Consider the following 18,679-nt stretch of genomic DNA (forward strand, 5'->3'; position numbering starts at 1 on the left):
TCGTACATTGAGAAGAACAAAATAGAGAGAGAGACAGATGAAAAAATCGATCTAATTAAACGTGAACTCGTATGCGCCGTTAACTCAACTAAACCGAACCTAATTACCTAATTCTGCTTTCACTATTCTGTCAACCGTTAACAAACTGAAACCCGCTCCCCGAATAAGACGAGGACGTAACGATCGCGTGAACTTTGCCTCACGACGGGTTCGCGATATTAATCGGTCGCTTCTCTAACGTGAAAAAAAAAATGTGCGAAGCTAACGTGTTTTCATGGTTGAAACTTACCGAACGTGGCCGTAGCAAAAGTGAAAGCCGCTCGCGAGCGATCGCACACAACAGTACAGAGAGACGTTTCCTCTACCTGTACACGTTCAACGACCTTGCCACTGCTAAGCGCCCCCACGCTGAAGACCAAGAGCAACTTCGAGGCCTGCAGAAACGGAAGCCGATGAAAGTGGAAAACCGAGCGATCTCGCGTCTCGTCGCGGCAGCGCTGAACGCGTTTTTCGCGAGAATTAACTGCTTGAAAGTAATTGAAGGAGAGAGAGAGAGAGAGAGAGAGAGAGAGAGAAAAATCGAAAGAAAAGGAAAGAGAGAAAAGATTGCATAATTTGCATAGAAGCAGAAGCAAAGACAATACGAGTAAATGTAGGAAACTGTACAATTTATTTATACAAAAAAAATCAGGTATCATTGTAGAAATACAAAATCGAAGAATAAGAAGATGGAATTAAAAACTATGATATGCTTGGTCGAGTGAAACAAGGTAAGCCTTGTAAAAATAGATGTTACTGCCGCGAGAATCACCGGTTGCTCGACATTATTGTCTGGTCGAAACGTCGTGTATCGAGAAAGAAATCTTTACATTCTGTTTCGAGATACAGCGAATAAAATTAGGAAACTGTTTCGTAAGTGCAGTACGCTACTATCACAACGTGCAAAGTATCTTCTCTAAAACAGTGCAAAAACATCGAACTCGCTAGCTGACAAATCTCTTAAAACTCGCGATATGGTAAAAGTAATGTCATGTTTCTTGTATTCCTTGTCACATATAATACAGTCGCATAATTTCGTATATGTATATGTATATATATATTAACTTTCACGATGCAAGTTACGCTAGCACAGTAAACATGTTCCAATATTATGAGTACATATTAAGAAAGAATTAACAAATTGTCATGGTCTCTACCATGATACAATGATTTCAGTAGTTTTAATACAAAAAGCTTCACTAGAAGCATACTGCCCTTGTATGCTTACAAGTTCACAAATTTTTAATTAAAATATATATTAAATGTTGTTCGCTTTGTTTAAGTACCTTTCAAAAATGGTCGCAATAAAATAAGAACGTTAGGTAACAGTATAAAATTACAAACATTCTATTCACTTGTACATGAATTCATGATACGTCACAATGAGTTTATATTTACAAATATTAAATATCCCTGGGATGCAGCCACATACCGTAGTAACATATTACACAGAGTATAGATAAGAATCTAGTTTTGTTTTTCCCTTTGGCGGCGAAGTGAAGGGCGAAAACCAAGCAATTGAAAACCTTCCAAATACAGCTTGAATAGATTTCCATCTACTATTACGAACCCATCTGGCCTCCTCTTTTTTAAGTTGTTCTATACCCTATAATAAACATATAAGCGGGTAAATTAACAAATTTTAGGTCACTATGCATTTATATTAATCACTGTATACGTACAGTCTCATCGTTCCAAATCGCTTGTAATTGCGTTCCCAGCATTACGGCCGTAAAAATGGCAAATAAAAGGGCTTCGAAAGCCAGAAAGAGCAATAGTACCACTGTTGCAGGTGGACTGAATGTAGAACATTCTTTCCACTCTTGTCTTACACATGTAGTAAATTGTTGTATACATAAGAATAAAGATTGCAACGACATTCCAGCAATGTAGAACTAAAATACATTGCATGAATTTATATATATTACTAATTTCTATACACTGTGACACTTACAGTAAAAAGTACAAAATACTTTTGATTATTTTCTCCAACACAATTATTAACCCATGGACAGTGGTGATCCATTTTTCTAATACATCTGGAAATAAAAAATTCAAATGTATCACAATCTTTGCATATTCCATACTGAAGGATTTTAAATATTGTAAATTTACCTTTGGCAAACAGAACAATGATGTGCTCTATCTGGTTTAATAGAGCAACATTTTGGACACTTAAAAATTACTTGACCATCCCTAAATCCCATTTGTACTATCATTTCTTTTGTAGCATTTCCTTTTGGAACAGCACCCTATATGAGTATAAAAATATTTTTTGTAATTATTACTGATTCCTTGGATATGTTAACTATATATTTTCACAGGTAATCTCTTTGCTTACTGGATCTGTAAACATTGTCCTTAAATGAGAAACAAAAGCTAAGAAAGTTAATGACTGAAATATTGCAGTATTTAAACTGGAATATAAAGTATTTATTGTAGGAATAAGAATAACTGCCATTACTACAAACTCTGCATAAATTATTAACAACCATGTTAAAAGTGCACATATAATTCCACATATGTCCTGTAATCCAAAAATATATCATAATGTATTTATGACAACAAAAACCACTTAGATGATTTGACAAGATACTTTAACATACCTTAATACACCATAATCTTCCACCATAACATTTATTGTGAACATCCTTTTCTCTATGAAAAGACATATAATCATAGTCCATGATTTATGCTTATTTACTAAATTCTTAACTATTAATCATATAAAGAGACACCAATAGTGTTTACCAACATAACCATGGTTCTTTGCTTGAAATAGAAATTGTTACAAATATTAATGAAATATCGTACAAAGTATTACGAAACGATTATTGGAAATTTGTGAAAAATTAAATCTAGTAGAAACGAATTTATACTATAAATTAACACGAAATATAACCTCGTAAACAAATACTCACATTGTTCTTCAAAGATCCACAAGAATAGAAGGAAACGTGTTAATTTTTATCTCATTATTCTTCATTATTGAGTTTCCAACGTGTTTATGACGAATACCGAATAATGAAATTGATTTTTCCGTTCTCGTCTCTCACGTAATTATCCTGAGCTCGTACATCCATTAATAAACAATTATGTTATTAATATAAAGCTCCCTTTAAATATCGAACAACCATCTGCTTATAAAGATTCAAATATAGCCTAAAGTAAATGAACTGCAAACGGAACTTAAACACGTTATCACGTGTAGATTACGATAGCTTGATTTCTAAACGTCACCGATATTCGCCATTGAACGGTATTACGAACGCACCTGACATTCAGACGAACAGATGTTTTCAAGGGAGATATTCACAACGCAAGTGCACTGTGTTATCCAATTAAGATCAAGGAAAGTTAAAAGGGAATAAGAATGGGCATAAATAATACTAGATACTACCGGTTCTAACGTTGCCTGTCGTATTCTTGCACGCGACTGCAAGTTTGACAGTACGTGGTAAGGGTGGGGGCCACAGTGCGCAGCCATATTGGCTACTTGTGACTTTTGGGAGGAAGCGAGCAAAAAATAACACAACTTTTCTCGTTTCTATGCGAAAAAATGTTGCCTTCGAGGATTTTTCATTGATTTCACACGTTGGTCTTGTTAGCGCAAACACGATTACGATAGAACGTGTGATCATTTATACAAGCTCAATCTTTTTTACGAAAAATGGTATGTTACTTTCTGATTAGTAGATCCTCTGCCTTGAAACATTTAAAACATTCGTTATAACATTTAACGACATTTGTTACGTTTTTCTTTCATTTTTTTCCTTCTTCTCGTAGAGTTTCTTTGGGTTCGGTCAGTCGGCTGACATAGAGATTACATTGGATGGTGCAGAGAACAGGAAGACTGCAGACATAAAATCTGAAGATGGCAAAAAAGAGCGCCACTTGTTATATTATGACGGTGAAACCGTTTCTGGAAAGGTAAAAATGGTTCTTTAAATGTATAAAAGACAATAAAATGCTGGAAATATAGATGAGGAATGTAACTTATAACCTACCATGGTTATTCGAATGATCCAGATACATGGACGTAAATTATTATCTGAAAATCATTAGTTTATATTTACATGTTCACACTGATATTCTTATCTTTACATTTTATGTGAGACATTGTAACATTATTGTTAAAACATACATGTAAAAATTAAAAAAGTTACTTTACTTATTGCACTATTATTTACAGATTAATATTAGTCTCAGGAAAGCTGGTAAATTGGAACATCAGGGTGTAAAAGTAGAATTTATTGGACAAATTGAATTATATTATGATAGAGGAAATCATCATGAATTCACAAGTCTAGTCAAAGAATTGACTAGGCCAGGAGAATTAACTCATAATACAGTGTATACTTTTGAATTTGCAAATGTAGAAAAACCATTTGAAAGCTATACAGGATCAAATGTACGATTAAGATATTTTCTCAAAGTGACAATTGTTCGAAGACTTAGTGATATTGTTAAAGAACTTGAACTAGTTGTGCACACTCTTAGTTCCTATCCAGATATGAACAATCCTATTAAAATGGAAGTTGGAATTGAAGACTGTTTGCATATCGAATTTGAGTATAATAAAAGCAAGTGAGTTATTTCATTGTAAAATTTTAATTATATAACACTATAATACGTAACATACAATTAAATTATGTAACTTTTTCTGTTTACATTTACCACTGAATTATAAATGGAAGTTTAACGCTTATATATTTAATCTTTCCAGATATCATTTAAAAGATGTTATTGTTGGGAAAATATATTTTCTTTTGGTTAGAATAAAAATCAAACACATGGAAATTGCCATAATAAAACGGGAAACTACTGGATGTGGTACTATATAATTAATAAATACTTTTTTCTCATAAAAATAATTAGAATAACCTTTCTTATAATTTTGATATTGCTACATATCTTGACAGACCTGCTGGAAAAATTATTTTATTTTCTAAGTATTCGTTTTACACAACTTATTATACTACAGTTATAATTAGAATATATATTTGCAGGTCCACATACATTTACGGAAAATGAAACTATAGCAAAATACGAAATAATGGATGGAGCACCTGTCCGAGGCGAATCTATTCCAATAAGAGTGTTTTTAGCCGGTTACGATTTAGCACCCACAATGCGTGACATCAATAAAAAATTCAGTGTTAGATATTATCTTAATTTAGTTCTAATGGATGAAGAAGATCGTAGATACTTTAAACAACAAGTAGGTTTAACAATATTTCTATGTTTCACCAACATTTTTCTTTTGATTAAGACAACTTCTGTAATGAAATAATTTTTTGCTAGGAAATAACGTTATGGAGAAAGGGTGAAAAAAGTAGAAAATCTCAAACTGCTTCACCACATATGCCATCGCATTTGGTATCAGCAGAAACGGGATTTCCGCAAGGAGCTACTCAAAATGGTCCACCATCCATGCCACCAGCTGTCCAACAAGGACAACTACCATCCACTAACATTACCAATGTAGAGGATGCGCAAGCACCCATAGAAAGTATGACACGTGAAGAAGGAGATGGTGAAGGTGCAAACGAAGTTAACCCTGAAAGTAACTGAATTTTTTCACATAAAACAGTTACTGAAGTCAATGGAAGTTTTACTCTTTCAGAGAATCAGTAACAACTTCGCAAGATTCGGCACGGAACTAGTAGTTTTGAACAGAATTCCTCTTAATGCTGTAAAGAGAAATTGAATTTTAGGAACTTCAAAAAATCGAAACATCTGCGAGTAAAGTTGTAAATATTTTGGATACCTATAAATAATGCGGATGATTAAATTGAATAAGTAGCCAATTATCGATCAAAATTTCAAATTATCAAGATCTATAGATAATGTACTATGGTGTCTGATGGGACAAACATGAAGTAATTAAGACATAATATAAAAAGGAATAATGCAGTTATATAAAAATGAATATTCATAAATGGACAATTTAATAACTGAATATTAATCAGTGGTATATTCTTGAACGGCATCTGAATGTTACAGTGTTCAGAATATTTTATACAAACTTATTATGTGTTATATTCTCAAAGATCTTTATCAGAATCTTTTGTGTTTTCTTATCAAACCTCTCATATGGCTAATTTCTGTCACATGAGAGTTTTATAAAACTGAAATGAATATACATATACTCACAATGGCTGCCCTATTTTAATCCATTCACCTAGTCTGCAATTAATATGATAAAGGCACTCAAAACATGCTTTTGCATATAATACACTATCATTAAAATAATTTACGGGAAAATGTGATTTTTTCGATAAGAAGTTTTTATTGATATTTGCAATAAAATATGTTAAGATACATGCACAGCATATAATATATCAATAGTTCTGTCCTAACTATAGCATAATTGTATATACAAATCATTGAATTGTATATGCCAATTAATTTTGTAATAGAATTTTTATGCAAAGTCTCAAGATTCACGATATAAATTATTCTAAGAAATGTATGCCTTAGTATGCCTGTTCAATTTTAGCATGCCTTTATTAATATAAGGGTGGACTATGATAGATTAAAAAATGGGATGGCCCCACATGTATTTATAGATATATACATACATATTACGATATGTGTGTGGATATATATATATGATTTTTAATGATAGCAGTAGTTACAGACTGGGTTATATATACACACACACACATACATACACAAGTATCCACATCTATTGTAATAATACTAAAAACCAGTAAGAAACTACTGAAACGTGTTCTATCAAGGTAGCATTATGATTACTACCACGATGAACGTAATATGCCGGTATGAAAATGATACCCGTCGTTTTGTACAATTCTATGTTAACATGGGTTGACTAAGAATCTTGTTGAAAAAAAGTGCATAATAGTCAACCGCGTGTATTTCGAGAATTCTGTTTTCGTGTAAATTAAAATTTTCATATTTCACGCCTTTGTTATTTGTTGACAAGAAAGATATATGTGTAAAAGAGAAGAAACAAAACTATTTGTGAATTATTTGACATGTCAAATATTGTACATATATACCTATACATAATATTGTCATACGATATAAAACTAGTTGCATATTTTAATGCCCACATAAATATATTATACATCGTATACAGTGTACCTTTGTGCACGTGTATCGGAAAACATTACTTCGTTTATGCATACACCCCTCCTATCATTTGATATAAATCAGATATTAGATTTTTATTCTTGGTAAACATAACTTATTTTTTATCCAGGAAATATTTATTATTGCGTCGACGTATCAACTATAGATTTCACCATGACAAGCAAACCATGCATTTAAGTGCAATTAATTTTATGACAAACTTATGAAATATGGAATCGACCAATGATAACGTGATAGAACTTTATAACGGCAATTAAAACGTCGATTAAAATTTCCCTAGTTCCCCAAATCAGTTCCTCGATTAATAAACCACACCGTTCCTTTCCTTCTCTTTTTTTGCACAATCTCAGTAATAAAAAACAAATTCATAATCTATAATATGAACAAGTGCCTTTATAGAACAAAATTAATATTAGAAAATAAGAACCAATACTTCATAAATAAGCAATTAGAAGTTTGTTACTTAATTACATAGAAAGTTCACTATTTTTTCGCCTTAGGTACATGTATTGTATAAAATTACTATCCTTGATTATTATACATATGTAACTTTAGTGATTTAATTATTACAAATTTTTAGTCAAAAATGTTGTTACACCTATTAACACAATATTGTAAAATTACGAGCATAAGAAGAATAGTCATATGTTAATAATTTATTCCTATTTATTTTCGTAGTACCCATCCTATTTTTTAAAATTAAAAATAAAACATGAAAATAATATGCTAATTACAAGTTACATTGAGATGCGACATTACCAATGACGTTTAGATAACTACAATAAAAAATTTACATTTTAAATTTGCAGTAAAATTTAATACTCTAACCAGTATTAAATTGAATTCTTTTAATTAAATTTTATTTTTATTAACATGTAGCTCTTATGTTTCTCACTAAAATACACATGATACGCGTGGAAATCGAGCTTGCATTGGGTTTTTTTACGCTAATACATGACTTGAAAAATTTATGACTTTAATTAATTCGATATAAAGTACGAACAGTATGCGCGTCTCTCAGCGCGCAGATCTGGTGTCCGGATAAACAATTATTGTGTGGCTATCGCATTATATAGTTCACTGCCGGTCAAAGTGTCATATCCAGTAGCAGGTTAACCGAAGATGGAAGTACGAACGGAATTAATCCTCGAACTTCGTGCGGAATTTTTTAAAAAATTAGATGATGAGGGACCACCAGACCCTAGTGTGTATACATATTTTCGTTTTATAAATTTGACAATACTTTACAATTGCATGTGTACGAATTTGGTTAATACACAAAGTAAATTCCAAGCTTTGTGATTATATTTCAAGGTCAATGTTTTCAATATGCGTACAATACAATATAAGGATAACTTATCTGAATAATTTATACATTCTTTATTCTAATAGTTTTTATGTATTTAATTGGTCAAGTATGTAATAATGATGCACTATGTACAGAGCTGTTTATGATTCAATCAATCATTTAATTGAATGCAATTTCAGAGTTTCATCCGAATGATATTGCCAGAATAAAAGAGAATAACAGCTGGTTAAAAAGATTCTTAGAGCATAATGAAAATAATGTACAAGAATCACTTAATATGTTATGGGAGACTTGTATTTGGAGAAGTAAATTTGGCACAAATGGTAGTATATAAATTGGCATATGTATTATATTCTCATATTCTTTGTTTTTTTATTCATATGTTATTAAGCTGTCACATTATATAATTTCCTCAAGAGTATCTATCAGTACTGTTTAATTGCAGAGATTACAGAAGAGATTGTAAACAAAGATTATTTAGAAAATGGATTGTGTTTTATTTATGGTAAAGATAAAGATGGTAAAACAATGTTTGTCATTAGATGTAAAATGCATACTAAGGGAAGTAAAGATTTTACCCAATTACAAAAACTTGTTGTCTATTGGTTTGAAAGATTGGAAAGGCAAGGTTACATAATTTAAAATGAATTAAATCCATAATTTCTTTTCAAAGTTTATGTTATTAATTGTTTGTATTATTTTAGACAAACTAATGGCAATCAAATTTCACTTTTCTTTGACATGTCAGACACTGGTATCTTAAATATGGATATGGAGTTTACTAAATACCTGATTGGTCTTTGTAAAAATTACTATCCTAATTTTTTAAACTATATTATCATATTTGAAATGCCATGGATATTAAACACTGCATTTAGAATTATAAAATCTTGGCTGCCACCTAAAGCAATTCCAAAAATTAAATTTGTGAATAAAAGCAACATTCATGAATTTGTAGATCCCAATGATGCACTTACATGTTGGGGTGGTACTAATGATTATGTTTTTAAATTTGTATCAGAAGCACAAAATAATACAGATACTACAATGAATGGCAAAATTGATAGCAAAAAGGTATATAGCTAGTTATAAAAACATGTGTTAAAATATTATGAAATATGTATTATCCAAAAATTAATTACAATTTCCTGTCTTCAATTGTAGGTACATTTTGCAGAGGGTTCTCCAATAACAGAAACATCCCCAACTACTTTTGGGGAACAAATAACTGAAGAACAGTGTAGGTAGTTCAATATTTTCTAATTCATCAGTTATTACTTATTGAAGTGAGTATTATATTTTTGTACGTATATTAACACATAACCATTAATGTTTTGTAGTGTTATTTATTGAATCAGATACAATTATATTTAATAAAACGGCAACTGAAACTTTTGGATTAATTGCACTTAAAAATGTAACTACTGATAAGGCCTTATCTTACAAGGTACAATTTGAGTCTTTATTTTGCAATAAAATTGGAAATATTTTGCAATTTAAAGATTTAATTGTTCTAACGAACAGGTGAAAACAACTTCACCGGGAAAGTTCAGAGTACGACCAAGTTCAGGAGTTCTATCACCTCAAGAACGACGTACGATTTTGATTATTTTACAACCTGAGTATAATGTACGTGATCTTTTACACAACGATAGATTTTTAGTAATGTGCCTTCCACTAAAAGATCCGATCGCATCCGGTCAAGAATTGGCGGCTCTTTGGAAGGTAACAACATACCCAAAAATTAAGTATATAACCATTTAATGTGTAATTTAATTGTTAATTCACGTTTTTGTAGTCTGAAGTATGTGCAGAAGAACACAGACTAAGATGTTCCAGTGGTGGAGCCGAAAATAGTGAAATACAAAAATCACATTCCTTACTATCATCTGGAATGTCAGAAAATGGACCAATAGACACACTTTCTCGTAAAGTAAGTTAAAATAATGAAAACATGAGTAATATATCGATGAATAATACATTGACAAATAAATTGGAAAATTACAGATTGCACATTTGAAAGTAAGTCATACAAAGCTGCATAGTGATGTCGTCCTTCTGAAGTATTTGATATTTATTGCTATATTAATAACAATTGCAATGGCCATAATAATTGTTTATATGTTAAGAATCGATATTAAAAATTCTATGAAACAACAGGCCTGTCACATTCACCAGGGTATATAATAGGTTTTCAGATAGAAAATTATATCATTTCTATACATACATGAGGGAGATTTAATTGTTGCATACTTATGTTTATGTAACAATTCTAATATATTGACTCTGAACCTTTTTTTATTACTAGCTTATACGATTTCTTATTTGCTGCTATTATTTTGGTTAAGAAAGAATATTGTATAAAATACATTTCAAAAAATAAGTCACTTAATTTTGGAATACTTATGTATAACATATTTAATATGTCAGGAACGTAAATGTATTATTATTACTAAATATATATATAGCTAATTGGAATTATTTTTATAACGTTTTATACGTGTTTTTACATGCTATTTGTACAATTTATCTTCCTTATAGTTTATAAATAATTTAATAGCTGAAATTACTTCAAATTGTTTTCTTCATTCATACACAATATACAAAGAATTTGTGTTCTTTATACACCCAATAAAAACTTTTTAGCAACAAATTTATATTAAACCACAAAGTAAAACGGTTAATAATTATAATTTACATGGATACCTTATTATTTGATTATATAATTTTATTAGAAATTATGGTATTCATTTATTCTATACATTATTCCATTTGTTAATTGAAATGTACCATATAATGTATTTATAAATAATAAGTACATTAGTTGTTATAACGTTTCTCTACCTTAATGTATTGGATCAAATTAAAATTGATATAATAAAAAAATGTTTAAAATACAAATATTGTTTACATTTTGTACTCAATGTTCATTTCATCATTAATTTTTTACTAAAAAAAAAAAAAAATGTAGCACAAATCAACGTTTCATTATTGATCAGTGACGAATGTTCCATAAGAAATATATCAATTAATAAAAAATTAGAAAAACAAATGGAATTTTCTAGTAGTTCGATATACATAAACGTGTTTCCATGATCGTAAGAGTTAAATGTGTAATAAATTATGTCGTCATTGTATATTTTTCTCACCGGAGTACGCCAGCTTTTTTAGTCGGTTGGAAAAAAGTAACAATGTTTCACATAAATGGGTGTTGGTCTCCCCACCAAAATATGTAATCTTTTCCCCTTCCTTAACTACAACTTTCCCGCTCTTTTCATATGGCGTCACTTTTTTTTGTTTGGTCAAATGCACCTCTACTTTCAAGTGAGTTTATATCTCACATTATCAATATGCAGGTATAAATAAGATTATATTATCGAACCAATTCAATTGTTTCATGCTTAAAGACATATTTTTATAACTGAAAATTTAATATAAAACAAAGAAAAAAAATAATTGTAAAAAACGAGGTAGGTTTAATGCCCGGAAGTACCTAAAACGACAGTCGTCCGGTGTAAACATGACGAGTGACGCGTACCAGTGCGCAGCTACCAACGCGCAGCATTTGAACATTCGTAGTTCGATCAGCCATATTGGCCTCCGGGTCTTACACAACGCCCTCACACGAATGATCGCGAGTTTACGAGGTAAGCGAATATTTCGAGGTTTCGGGTCGTAAGCGAACTTAGCACAACGTGGAAACTTGACTCCGTGTGAAGAAAGACGATTTTCTGAGGTATTTGGAGGGACCTGTGGCTGCTGGTCGCGAGTAGAGCGCAAAAGATTGGTGAGTTATCTGTAGCACGTAGCAGAACGGACAGTATTCCCTTCCGTTGCGTCCTCCATATTGATGACAGCGCCGACGGTGATAATTTTCTGAAATTTTTGTCGTTAATGCCCCCTGTGTCCTGAAATCGAAAGCACCCGCGTTGTCTTAAAAGCTTTCCGACAGAATGCGCAACTTCGGGGCCTCCGGTGTTCGACGAAAGTCCACGGTTACGGAACCCTGGAGGCCTGCTACGTATTTCCACGCGTTCCTTTGGCCATCGCGACGCGATCACATTTTGCTTATGGCGTCATCCTCGTTCGCATTACCCGCTTCGCGTGTTACATGGCGTTCCGCGACACAGCGTGTCGCGTCTGTCAATCCTGTTTAACTTTGCATCATTATGACTCTCTGATGCTCGATTTCTAGGATTGCCAACGCGCTATCAAACTTGCCAATTCTTCCCTGCCCCCCTCATCAAGCTATGCATCCGCTCTCCATCATGCCTTCAACTTCTTTCCTCAAATATTGATTTTCCTTTAATTTCAAGCGATCACAATGTCTCGTACACTACCACTTGTATTCTAGTGGTAATTTCGAGCAATTCGTTATGTTCGTATAGTTGCATATGTTCGAATGTTCTATTAAATGCGAAAACGATTACACTTGCGCATTCTTGCGACATCATTGCGTGTATATCATACTTGGATACTCTGTTCTGTTTCTGTAATGATTCAGTAACTTTGCAGATGATTGCAATTTTTTTCAGGATATTCATTTATGTAGATTTTTGAAACTGCATTTTTCATCATCTGAATTATACACTGATGATTTATGAATATTTAAGTTAATCAGTTACTGGATATAGAGACAAACACTTAGTAATACAATAGATTCATTAGATTAATAAATAAAGTACAGCACACGACAAATCTTTTCATAATGGAATTTCAATATATTTAGAAGTAGACCAAATTCAGTACAAATAAAATTATTTAAAATGAGAACTTTATCAATTGGGTGCATAAAAATAAAGAAAGTGTTTGTTGGTATTTCAGATTAATGAGAGAAAGTACACTTTTATGAATTAATGATTTGACCATGACAAGTAACGTGGCAACTATTAAATTAGAGGAGGGGCAAGAATCTGTGACAGAGATACAAACTTACTTAGAGACATTTAATAAAGAAATAGAAGGAGGTCAAGGGGAGCAATTGCAACATGTTCAGTGTTAGTATTTTGAAATGGATTAAAATCTTAGATATTTGTAGCAAAAAGAACAAATTTTATCAAGGTATCCTATTGTAGTGCAACAAGTGGAAGGATTATCAGGTGGGGAAGAAGGTGGGACTTACTTTGTTGACCAATCTGGTCAGTATTATTATCAAGCAAACAATGATGAAACACCTGTGATGACACAAGTACAGATTCAAGAAGTAGAAGAAGCAGATGTGCAAAATGAGGGAGAAACAGCTCAAGAAGAACAATATCATGAAATTGAAGAATTAGAAAATGTTGATGGTGATGAAGATGTAAGCAAAAATTATCAACTTTGGTATTCAAATATCATGGTTGTTTACTATCATTATAAAGCCATATTGTTTCATAGGGACAGATAGCCAGTAATGGAAACAATCAAGTTGTTATCAATTCTGGAGATGCATATCAAACAGTTACAATTGTACCATCTGATACCAATCCTGGTGAAGTCAGTTATGTATTAATAGTTCAGCAACCTGATGCTGAAGACAAGGACAGCAGACCAGTAGAACGAGAAGGTACAGAAGGTGAAGAGGGAGAAGGTGAACAAGATCTTACTGTTTATGACTTTGAGGATAATGAAGACAATGAAGCACCTGCAGAATCAGAGGCAGAGGATGACAAAACCAAAATCATTAAGTTTCTGCCCAAAAAATCTCAAACTGTTACCCAAGCTCACATGTGTAATTACTGTAATTACACAAGTCCAAAACGGTAAATTTTGTATATTGAAAAAAAAAAAAAAAAAAAAAATGCCTTTAATATTATTTTTCAAAATCTTATAAAACAATATTTATTTGATTTGTAAAAATCGTAAATTTTTATAATTCAGGTATCTGTTATCACGGCACATGAAGTCTCATTCTGAAGAAAGACCACATAAATGCAGTGTTTGTGAAAGAGGATTTAAAACATTGGCTTCACTTCAAAATCATGTTAACACACATACTGGGACCAAACCACATCACTGCAAATTTTGTGATAGTGCATTCACAACTTCTGGTGTGTACAAATTTTTTTGTAGATTTTTTATGTTGTATTTAAAAGCATAGCAATTATTGTCAGTATTTATTTATAGGTGAACTTGTTAGACATGTTCGATATAGACACACTCATGAGAAACCACATAAATGTCATGACTGTGACTATGCATCTGTTGAACTCTCTAAACTCAAGCGTCATATTAGATGCCATACCGGAGAACGCCCATATCAGGTATTTTTCATATCTTTAGTTTTACATGAAGTTGTAAAGGTACATGGCCTTAAAGTTGTCACGTGATTTGTGTTTCAGTGTCCGCATTGTACATATGCAAGCCCTGATACTTTCAAATTAAAACGACATTTGCGCATACATACAGGAGAAAAACCATACGAATGTGATTTTTGTCAAGCAAGGTTTACTCAATCTAACAGCTTAAAAGCTCACAAACTGATACATAATGGTAGGTTGAGACATATATTTAAAAATGATAAAATTATAAATTTAATTTTTTTTTATTATTCTACAAACAGATCTCAGAATTCATGTGCAGAAATTACATACCTCTGACAAACCCTTAAAATGTAAACGCTGTGGAAAAACATTCCCGGACAGGTGGGTACATATGAAAAATTGTTTTGTATATTGACTTTAAAAAAAAGTACGCTATTTTGTAAACATAAAACACATTATACTTTTTACCTTTGTAGATATAGCTACAAATTGCACAGTAAAACTCATGAAGGAGAAAAGTGTTATAAATGTGATTTATGTCCATATGCGTCTATATCTGCGCGTCATCTTGAAAGTCACATGTTAATTCACACCGATCAGAAACCATATCAATGTGATCATTGCTTTCAATCATTCAGACAAAAGCAACTTCTTAAACGGCATTGTAATCTTTACCACAATCCTTCTTACGTTCCTCCTCCACCACAGGAGAAAACACATCAATGCCCTGAATGTGAACGACCGTTCAGGTATGTAATACTTATAATACTCATGTCAAACAAAAGTAAGGATAAAATTATATATAAATTTTATTATTCAGACATAAAGGAAATCTTATTCGACATATGGCTGTCCATGACCCAGAATCATCTCTTCAAGAAAAACAACAAGCTTTGAAAATGGGCAGACAGAAAAAGATTCAGATAATAGATGGACAAAGAGTTGAAGTCATGACAGGTAAAATTTTGTCCATTGAAAAAGGTATATGTACTTGATTCACTTATATGTGTATAATCAGAAATAAGTCAAATTTCATATTTTCAAAGAACCATCTAAATTTTATGAACAAAGAAAATATTACACATATGGTGAATGTTTACTACAACTACAACTACAAAAAGTTGTGATCACAGGGACACTTACGATATGATCTGTACACAGGTCATTGACTAATATCCATGTGTTATGTCGTGAAACAGGTGATTTAGCTTCTAAACTTAAAGGTTACGAAGAAGAAGAAGAAGATGAAGATGAAATGATGGCGGTGGAAGGAAGTGACGGCCAACAATATGTCGTATTGGAAGTTATTCAACTAGCTGACAATCAAGGAACTGATCAGGTATACACTACAAACACTAAACGTTAATGTATAATTTTTAGGAATGAATTAGGATTCAACTTGTTTTATGCGTTTTAGCAAATGGCAGTTGTAGCAAGTGAGGATGGAGATTTGGTAATGCAAGATCCTTTAAGCCAAGAAAACGGTATTGTAAATGGTACAGGCGACGATGGCGATGATGACGGAGAAGAGGAAGATGTAGAAATGGATGAATTGAAAATGGAATCTGAATCATCTAACAAAGCTTCTCAAAATACACAAAGCGACCCAAAGTTGCAGAAAGAAATGGAAACATGCTTTGGCTTTGATGAGGTAAGTTAATTTTACCTTTATTGTTACCATGCATTACTATTTAAAGACGAGATTCCTTGTAACGTGAACCGATTGCAACATTTCAGGAGGAGGAGGAGGAAGAAGAAGCCAATGGCAATATAAATATATTGCAAACAATTTCATAATAAGAGGTTTGAATGCAAGGAAATCTATCTACGTAATAGTCAAATGTTTTCTCTCTCTCTCTCTCTCTCTCTCTCTCTCTCTCTCTCTCTCTCTCTCTCTCGCAGTGACAGTATATATACTGTGGGTGCAGTTTAATATTATTTAAAGACTCTGTGCGTAGCTCCAGTGGAGCTAACTTTCGGGACTAGCATGGCCCACAGGAATGGTACAAGAACATTTTTTGCCTCTAGTGCATTAGATGTATGTAATAATTTATGAAGAAACAGTAGTCTTGTGGTTTAGTGAAGTATCAATCGAATATACAATTATGATAATGTAAAATATTATTTTACTTTATTATCAGTGAAAATTGTCCCTTTCAAAAATCGTAAAATTGGTAAAACTAATGGAAACAGATACATTAGCAATGTAGGTTGACATAATATTTTTAAACGAGTTATTTAAAAACTTTAATATAAAAGTACATCACATAGTAACATGTTTGACCTGGTTGATATCAGTCACTGTTGGAATGTGGTTTACAAAACGGAAATTATAGAATAAAGTGAGGTTGCAGTGTAAATAAATGCTTACAGTTACACCTCATTTTATAGATAAATACCATATTCTATTAATAAGTGGGGGCAAGACAAACGATAAATTTAATGATATTGATCGCATATTGCGTTACGTAACGTGAATGGTATCTGCATATACATAGAAGTGTATATAGAAATTCGTAATGAAAACAAAAAAGAAAGAAATTACAAATTTTTCATTAACCTGGAAGATGTTACGTTTGTGACTGTATATAAGTATTTCATAATAATAATAAAGTATCATTCTACGAATAAGTACATATATATACATACATACATATATATATATATATACTATTAAAGATCTATAATTGTATCGGGGTAAATTTTTTGTGGATACATAAAAGCATGAATGGCAGAAACTAACTTGATGTTAAGTGTAATGTTACGATAATCAATATAATTATAGTAGATAATTTTTTATTTCACATTTTTTAACCACTCTCTATCTGTTGTAATGGAAAATTCTCATATGCTTTCCCTTCCAGGTTGATTAATACGTCTGTCGAAACAAAACGAGAATGCACCAGTAAAAAATGTTGCATATATTCGTAAAAAAGAAACATGCAAGAAATTTTTTGGGTAGTTTATTAAACTTATGTTGTCTCGTTTTGTGATAGTTATATTTTATCGTATAATTTTGTGATTGCGTGATATCCTAGAAATGGCAATTTTCTATCGATACAATTTACATATAGATTTCTCTTATGTAATCGAGTTCTCTTGTAGACGTAATCTTACACACAGTTTTTCATACATTATTGCACGTAAGTTATTCTATGTACCTCGTCGATCTAAGAAAAACAAAAAAAAAATATGAATGCTGTAAAGAAGTAAAAAGAAAAAAAAATGTAAAATTTTTTTACACTCGAACTGTACAATTGTAATTGAGTGATAATTACGTGCTCTTCAAATCGAAGCACTTTCGTACATTATCCCAAAGAAAAACGGTGTAGCATTTTCTCTATAATAAACGTTATGTCGTCGACAATGCTTCCGCACGTTATTTCCATCGTTGCATTATTGTTTCGATATCTGCGAGAGATTCGTGAAAGATAAAATTGTTGAACGCGCACATCGACACCTGTTGTTCGAAAACATCATATACACACGCTAGAACAGTCTATTTGCTTTTGTGTGCTGTAAATAATCGACGAAGCGTTTGCCTCCACCTTTAACGATATTAGGAGAAGCCACACCCAACTGCACCCCTTATGGTCGTTAACCCCACACGTACGTACGTATCATCGTCTCGTTTATCAGGGTACATTTATAGAACACGCGATAGTCTACGGTTCATAAGAGGATAAATTCTTTTCGTATTTACAAATTACATTAAGAGCAAGTGATAAAAAAAAAAAAAAAAAAAAACGAGAAAGGATACAAATATATATTGTTAACTGATGTAGAACCGTACTTAGGAAATTCTATAATGCATACAAATATACGTATAATATCTTTTACTTCTGCGATCAATTTTTGACAATACATGTGTAACTTATGATTCGAGCCGTTATGTTAATTCCTTCGTTTTACCCCACCCGATACATTCACGCCTTCCATTTGTATTCCCTGTCCGTCCGTAGGACGG

At 32.0% G+C, this 18,679-nt stretch overlaps 5 protein-coding genes across 5 annotated transcripts in view; 3 read left to right on the forward strand and 2 right to left on the reverse strand.

The window, feature by feature from the left end:
• LOC108570843 overlaps positions 1 to 360 on the reverse strand; it is a 2,494-nt gene extending 2,134 nt beyond the window's left edge. The window contains exon 1 of the mRNA XM_017932765.1: positions 290 to 360. The gene's annotated coding sequence lies outside the window, so the exon portion shown is untranslated. The remainder of the gene's footprint in view (positions 1 to 289) is intronic.
• A 952-nt stretch (positions 361 to 1,312) lies between these two features.
• LOC108570839 (palmitoyltransferase ZDHHC3) lies at positions 1,313 to 2,726 on the reverse strand. Its single transcript, XM_017932762.1, has 6 exons — positions 2,646 to 2,726; positions 2,381 to 2,566; positions 2,155 to 2,291; positions 1,994 to 2,078; positions 1,722 to 1,934; positions 1,313 to 1,645 (listed from the first exon to the last, which is right to left on the reverse strand). The coding sequence occupies exons 1-6, from the start codon at positions 2,724 to 2,726 to the stop codon at positions 1,484 to 1,486; spliced, it is 864 nt and encodes a 287-aa protein (XP_017788251.1). The 3' UTR covers positions 1,313 to 1,483.
• Positions 2,727 to 3,292: 566 nt separating this feature from the next.
• LOC108570826 (vacuolar protein sorting-associated protein 26B-like) lies at positions 3,293 to 5,941 on the forward strand. The gene is made up of 6 exons (XM_017932742.1): positions 3,293 to 3,712; positions 3,826 to 3,969; positions 4,232 to 4,626; positions 4,766 to 4,872; positions 5,049 to 5,260; positions 5,344 to 5,941. The coding sequence occupies exons 1-6, from the start codon at positions 3,710 to 3,712 to the stop codon at positions 5,611 to 5,613; spliced, it is 1,131 nt and encodes a 376-aa protein (XP_017788231.1). The 5' UTR covers positions 3,293 to 3,709; the 3' UTR covers positions 5,614 to 5,941.
• A 2,218-nt stretch (positions 5,942 to 8,159) lies between these two features.
• On the forward strand, positions 8,160 to 10,657 carry LOC108570803 (motile sperm domain-containing protein 2-like). Its single transcript, XM_017932711.1, has 9 exons — positions 8,160 to 8,365; positions 8,650 to 8,793; positions 8,916 to 9,093; positions 9,175 to 9,544; positions 9,635 to 9,710; positions 9,811 to 9,917; positions 9,995 to 10,195; positions 10,269 to 10,403; positions 10,478 to 10,657. The coding sequence occupies exons 1-9, from the start codon at positions 8,284 to 8,286 to the stop codon at positions 10,655 to 10,657; spliced, it is 1,473 nt and encodes a 490-aa protein (XP_017788200.1). The 5' UTR covers positions 8,160 to 8,283.
• A 1,404-nt stretch (positions 10,658 to 12,061) lies between these two features.
• Positions 12,062 to 16,580, forward strand: LOC108570814 (transcriptional repressor CTCFL-like). Its single transcript, XM_017932722.1, has 13 exons — positions 12,062 to 12,257; positions 13,295 to 13,467; positions 13,546 to 13,769; positions 13,847 to 14,211; positions 14,330 to 14,499; positions 14,576 to 14,712; positions 14,791 to 14,965; positions 15,006 to 15,093; positions 15,189 to 15,461; positions 15,533 to 15,669; positions 15,912 to 16,051; positions 16,130 to 16,363; positions 16,450 to 16,580. The coding sequence occupies exons 2-13, from the start codon at positions 13,338 to 13,340 to the stop codon at positions 16,507 to 16,509; spliced, it is 2,133 nt and encodes a 710-aa protein (XP_017788211.1). The 5' UTR covers positions 12,062 to 12,257; positions 13,295 to 13,337; the 3' UTR covers positions 16,510 to 16,580.
• The last annotated feature ends 2,099 nt before the right edge of the window (positions 16,581 to 18,679 follow it).

The sequence above is a fragment of the Habropoda laboriosa genome, unplaced genomic scaffold (genome assembly GCF_001263275.1).
Source record: "Habropoda laboriosa isolate 0110345459 unplaced genomic scaffold, ASM126327v1 scaffold86, whole genome shotgun sequence".
NCBI lineage: Eukaryota > Metazoa > Arthropoda > Insecta > Hymenoptera > Apidae > Habropoda > Habropoda laboriosa.

Excerpts from the sequence above, each read along its gene's own strand:
- LOC108570839 (XM_017932762.1), bottom strand. The coding sequence starts at position 2,726 with ATGGACTATGATTATATGTCTTTTCATAGAGAAAAGGATGTTCACAAT. Across the intron at positions 2,567-2,645 it reads GAAGATTATGGTGTATTAAG|GACATATGTGGAATTATATG; the intron begins GTATGTTAAAGT and ends TTTGGATTACAG. Across the intron at positions 1,646-1,721 it reads CGATTTGGAACGATGAGACT|GGTATAGAACAACTTAAAAA; the intron begins GTACGTATACAG and ends TGTTTATTATAG.
- LOC108570826 (XM_017932742.1), top strand. Across the intron at positions 3,970-4,231 it reads GTGAAACCGTTTCTGGAAAG|ATTAATATTAGTCTCAGGAA; the intron begins GTAAAAATGGTT and ends TATTATTTACAG. Across the intron at positions 5,261-5,343 it reads GTAGATACTTTAAACAACAA|GAAATAACGTTATGGAGAAA; the intron begins GTAGGTTTAACA and ends ATTTTTTGCTAG.
- LOC108570803 (XM_017932711.1), top strand. The coding sequence starts at position 8,284 with ATGGAAGTACGAACGGAATTAATCCTCGAACTTCGTGCGGAATTTTTT. Across the intron at positions 8,794-8,915 it reads AAGTAAATTTGGCACAAATG|AGATTACAGAAGAGATTGTA; the intron begins GTAGTATATAAA and ends GTTTAATTGCAG. Across the intron at positions 9,094-9,174 it reads TGGTTTGAAAGATTGGAAAG|ACAAACTAATGGCAATCAAA; the intron begins GCAAGGTTACAT and ends GTATTATTTTAG.
- LOC108570814 (XM_017932722.1), top strand. The coding sequence starts at position 13,338 with ATGACAAGTAACGTGGCAACTATTAAATTAGAGGAGGGGCAAGAATCT. Across the intron at positions 14,212-14,329 it reads AATTACACAAGTCCAAAACG|GTATCTGTTATCACGGCACA; the intron begins GTAAATTTTGTA and ends TTTATAATTCAG. Across the intron at positions 14,500-14,575 it reads TAGTGCATTCACAACTTCTG|GTGAACTTGTTAGACATGTT; the intron begins GTGTGTACAAAT and ends ATTTATTTATAG.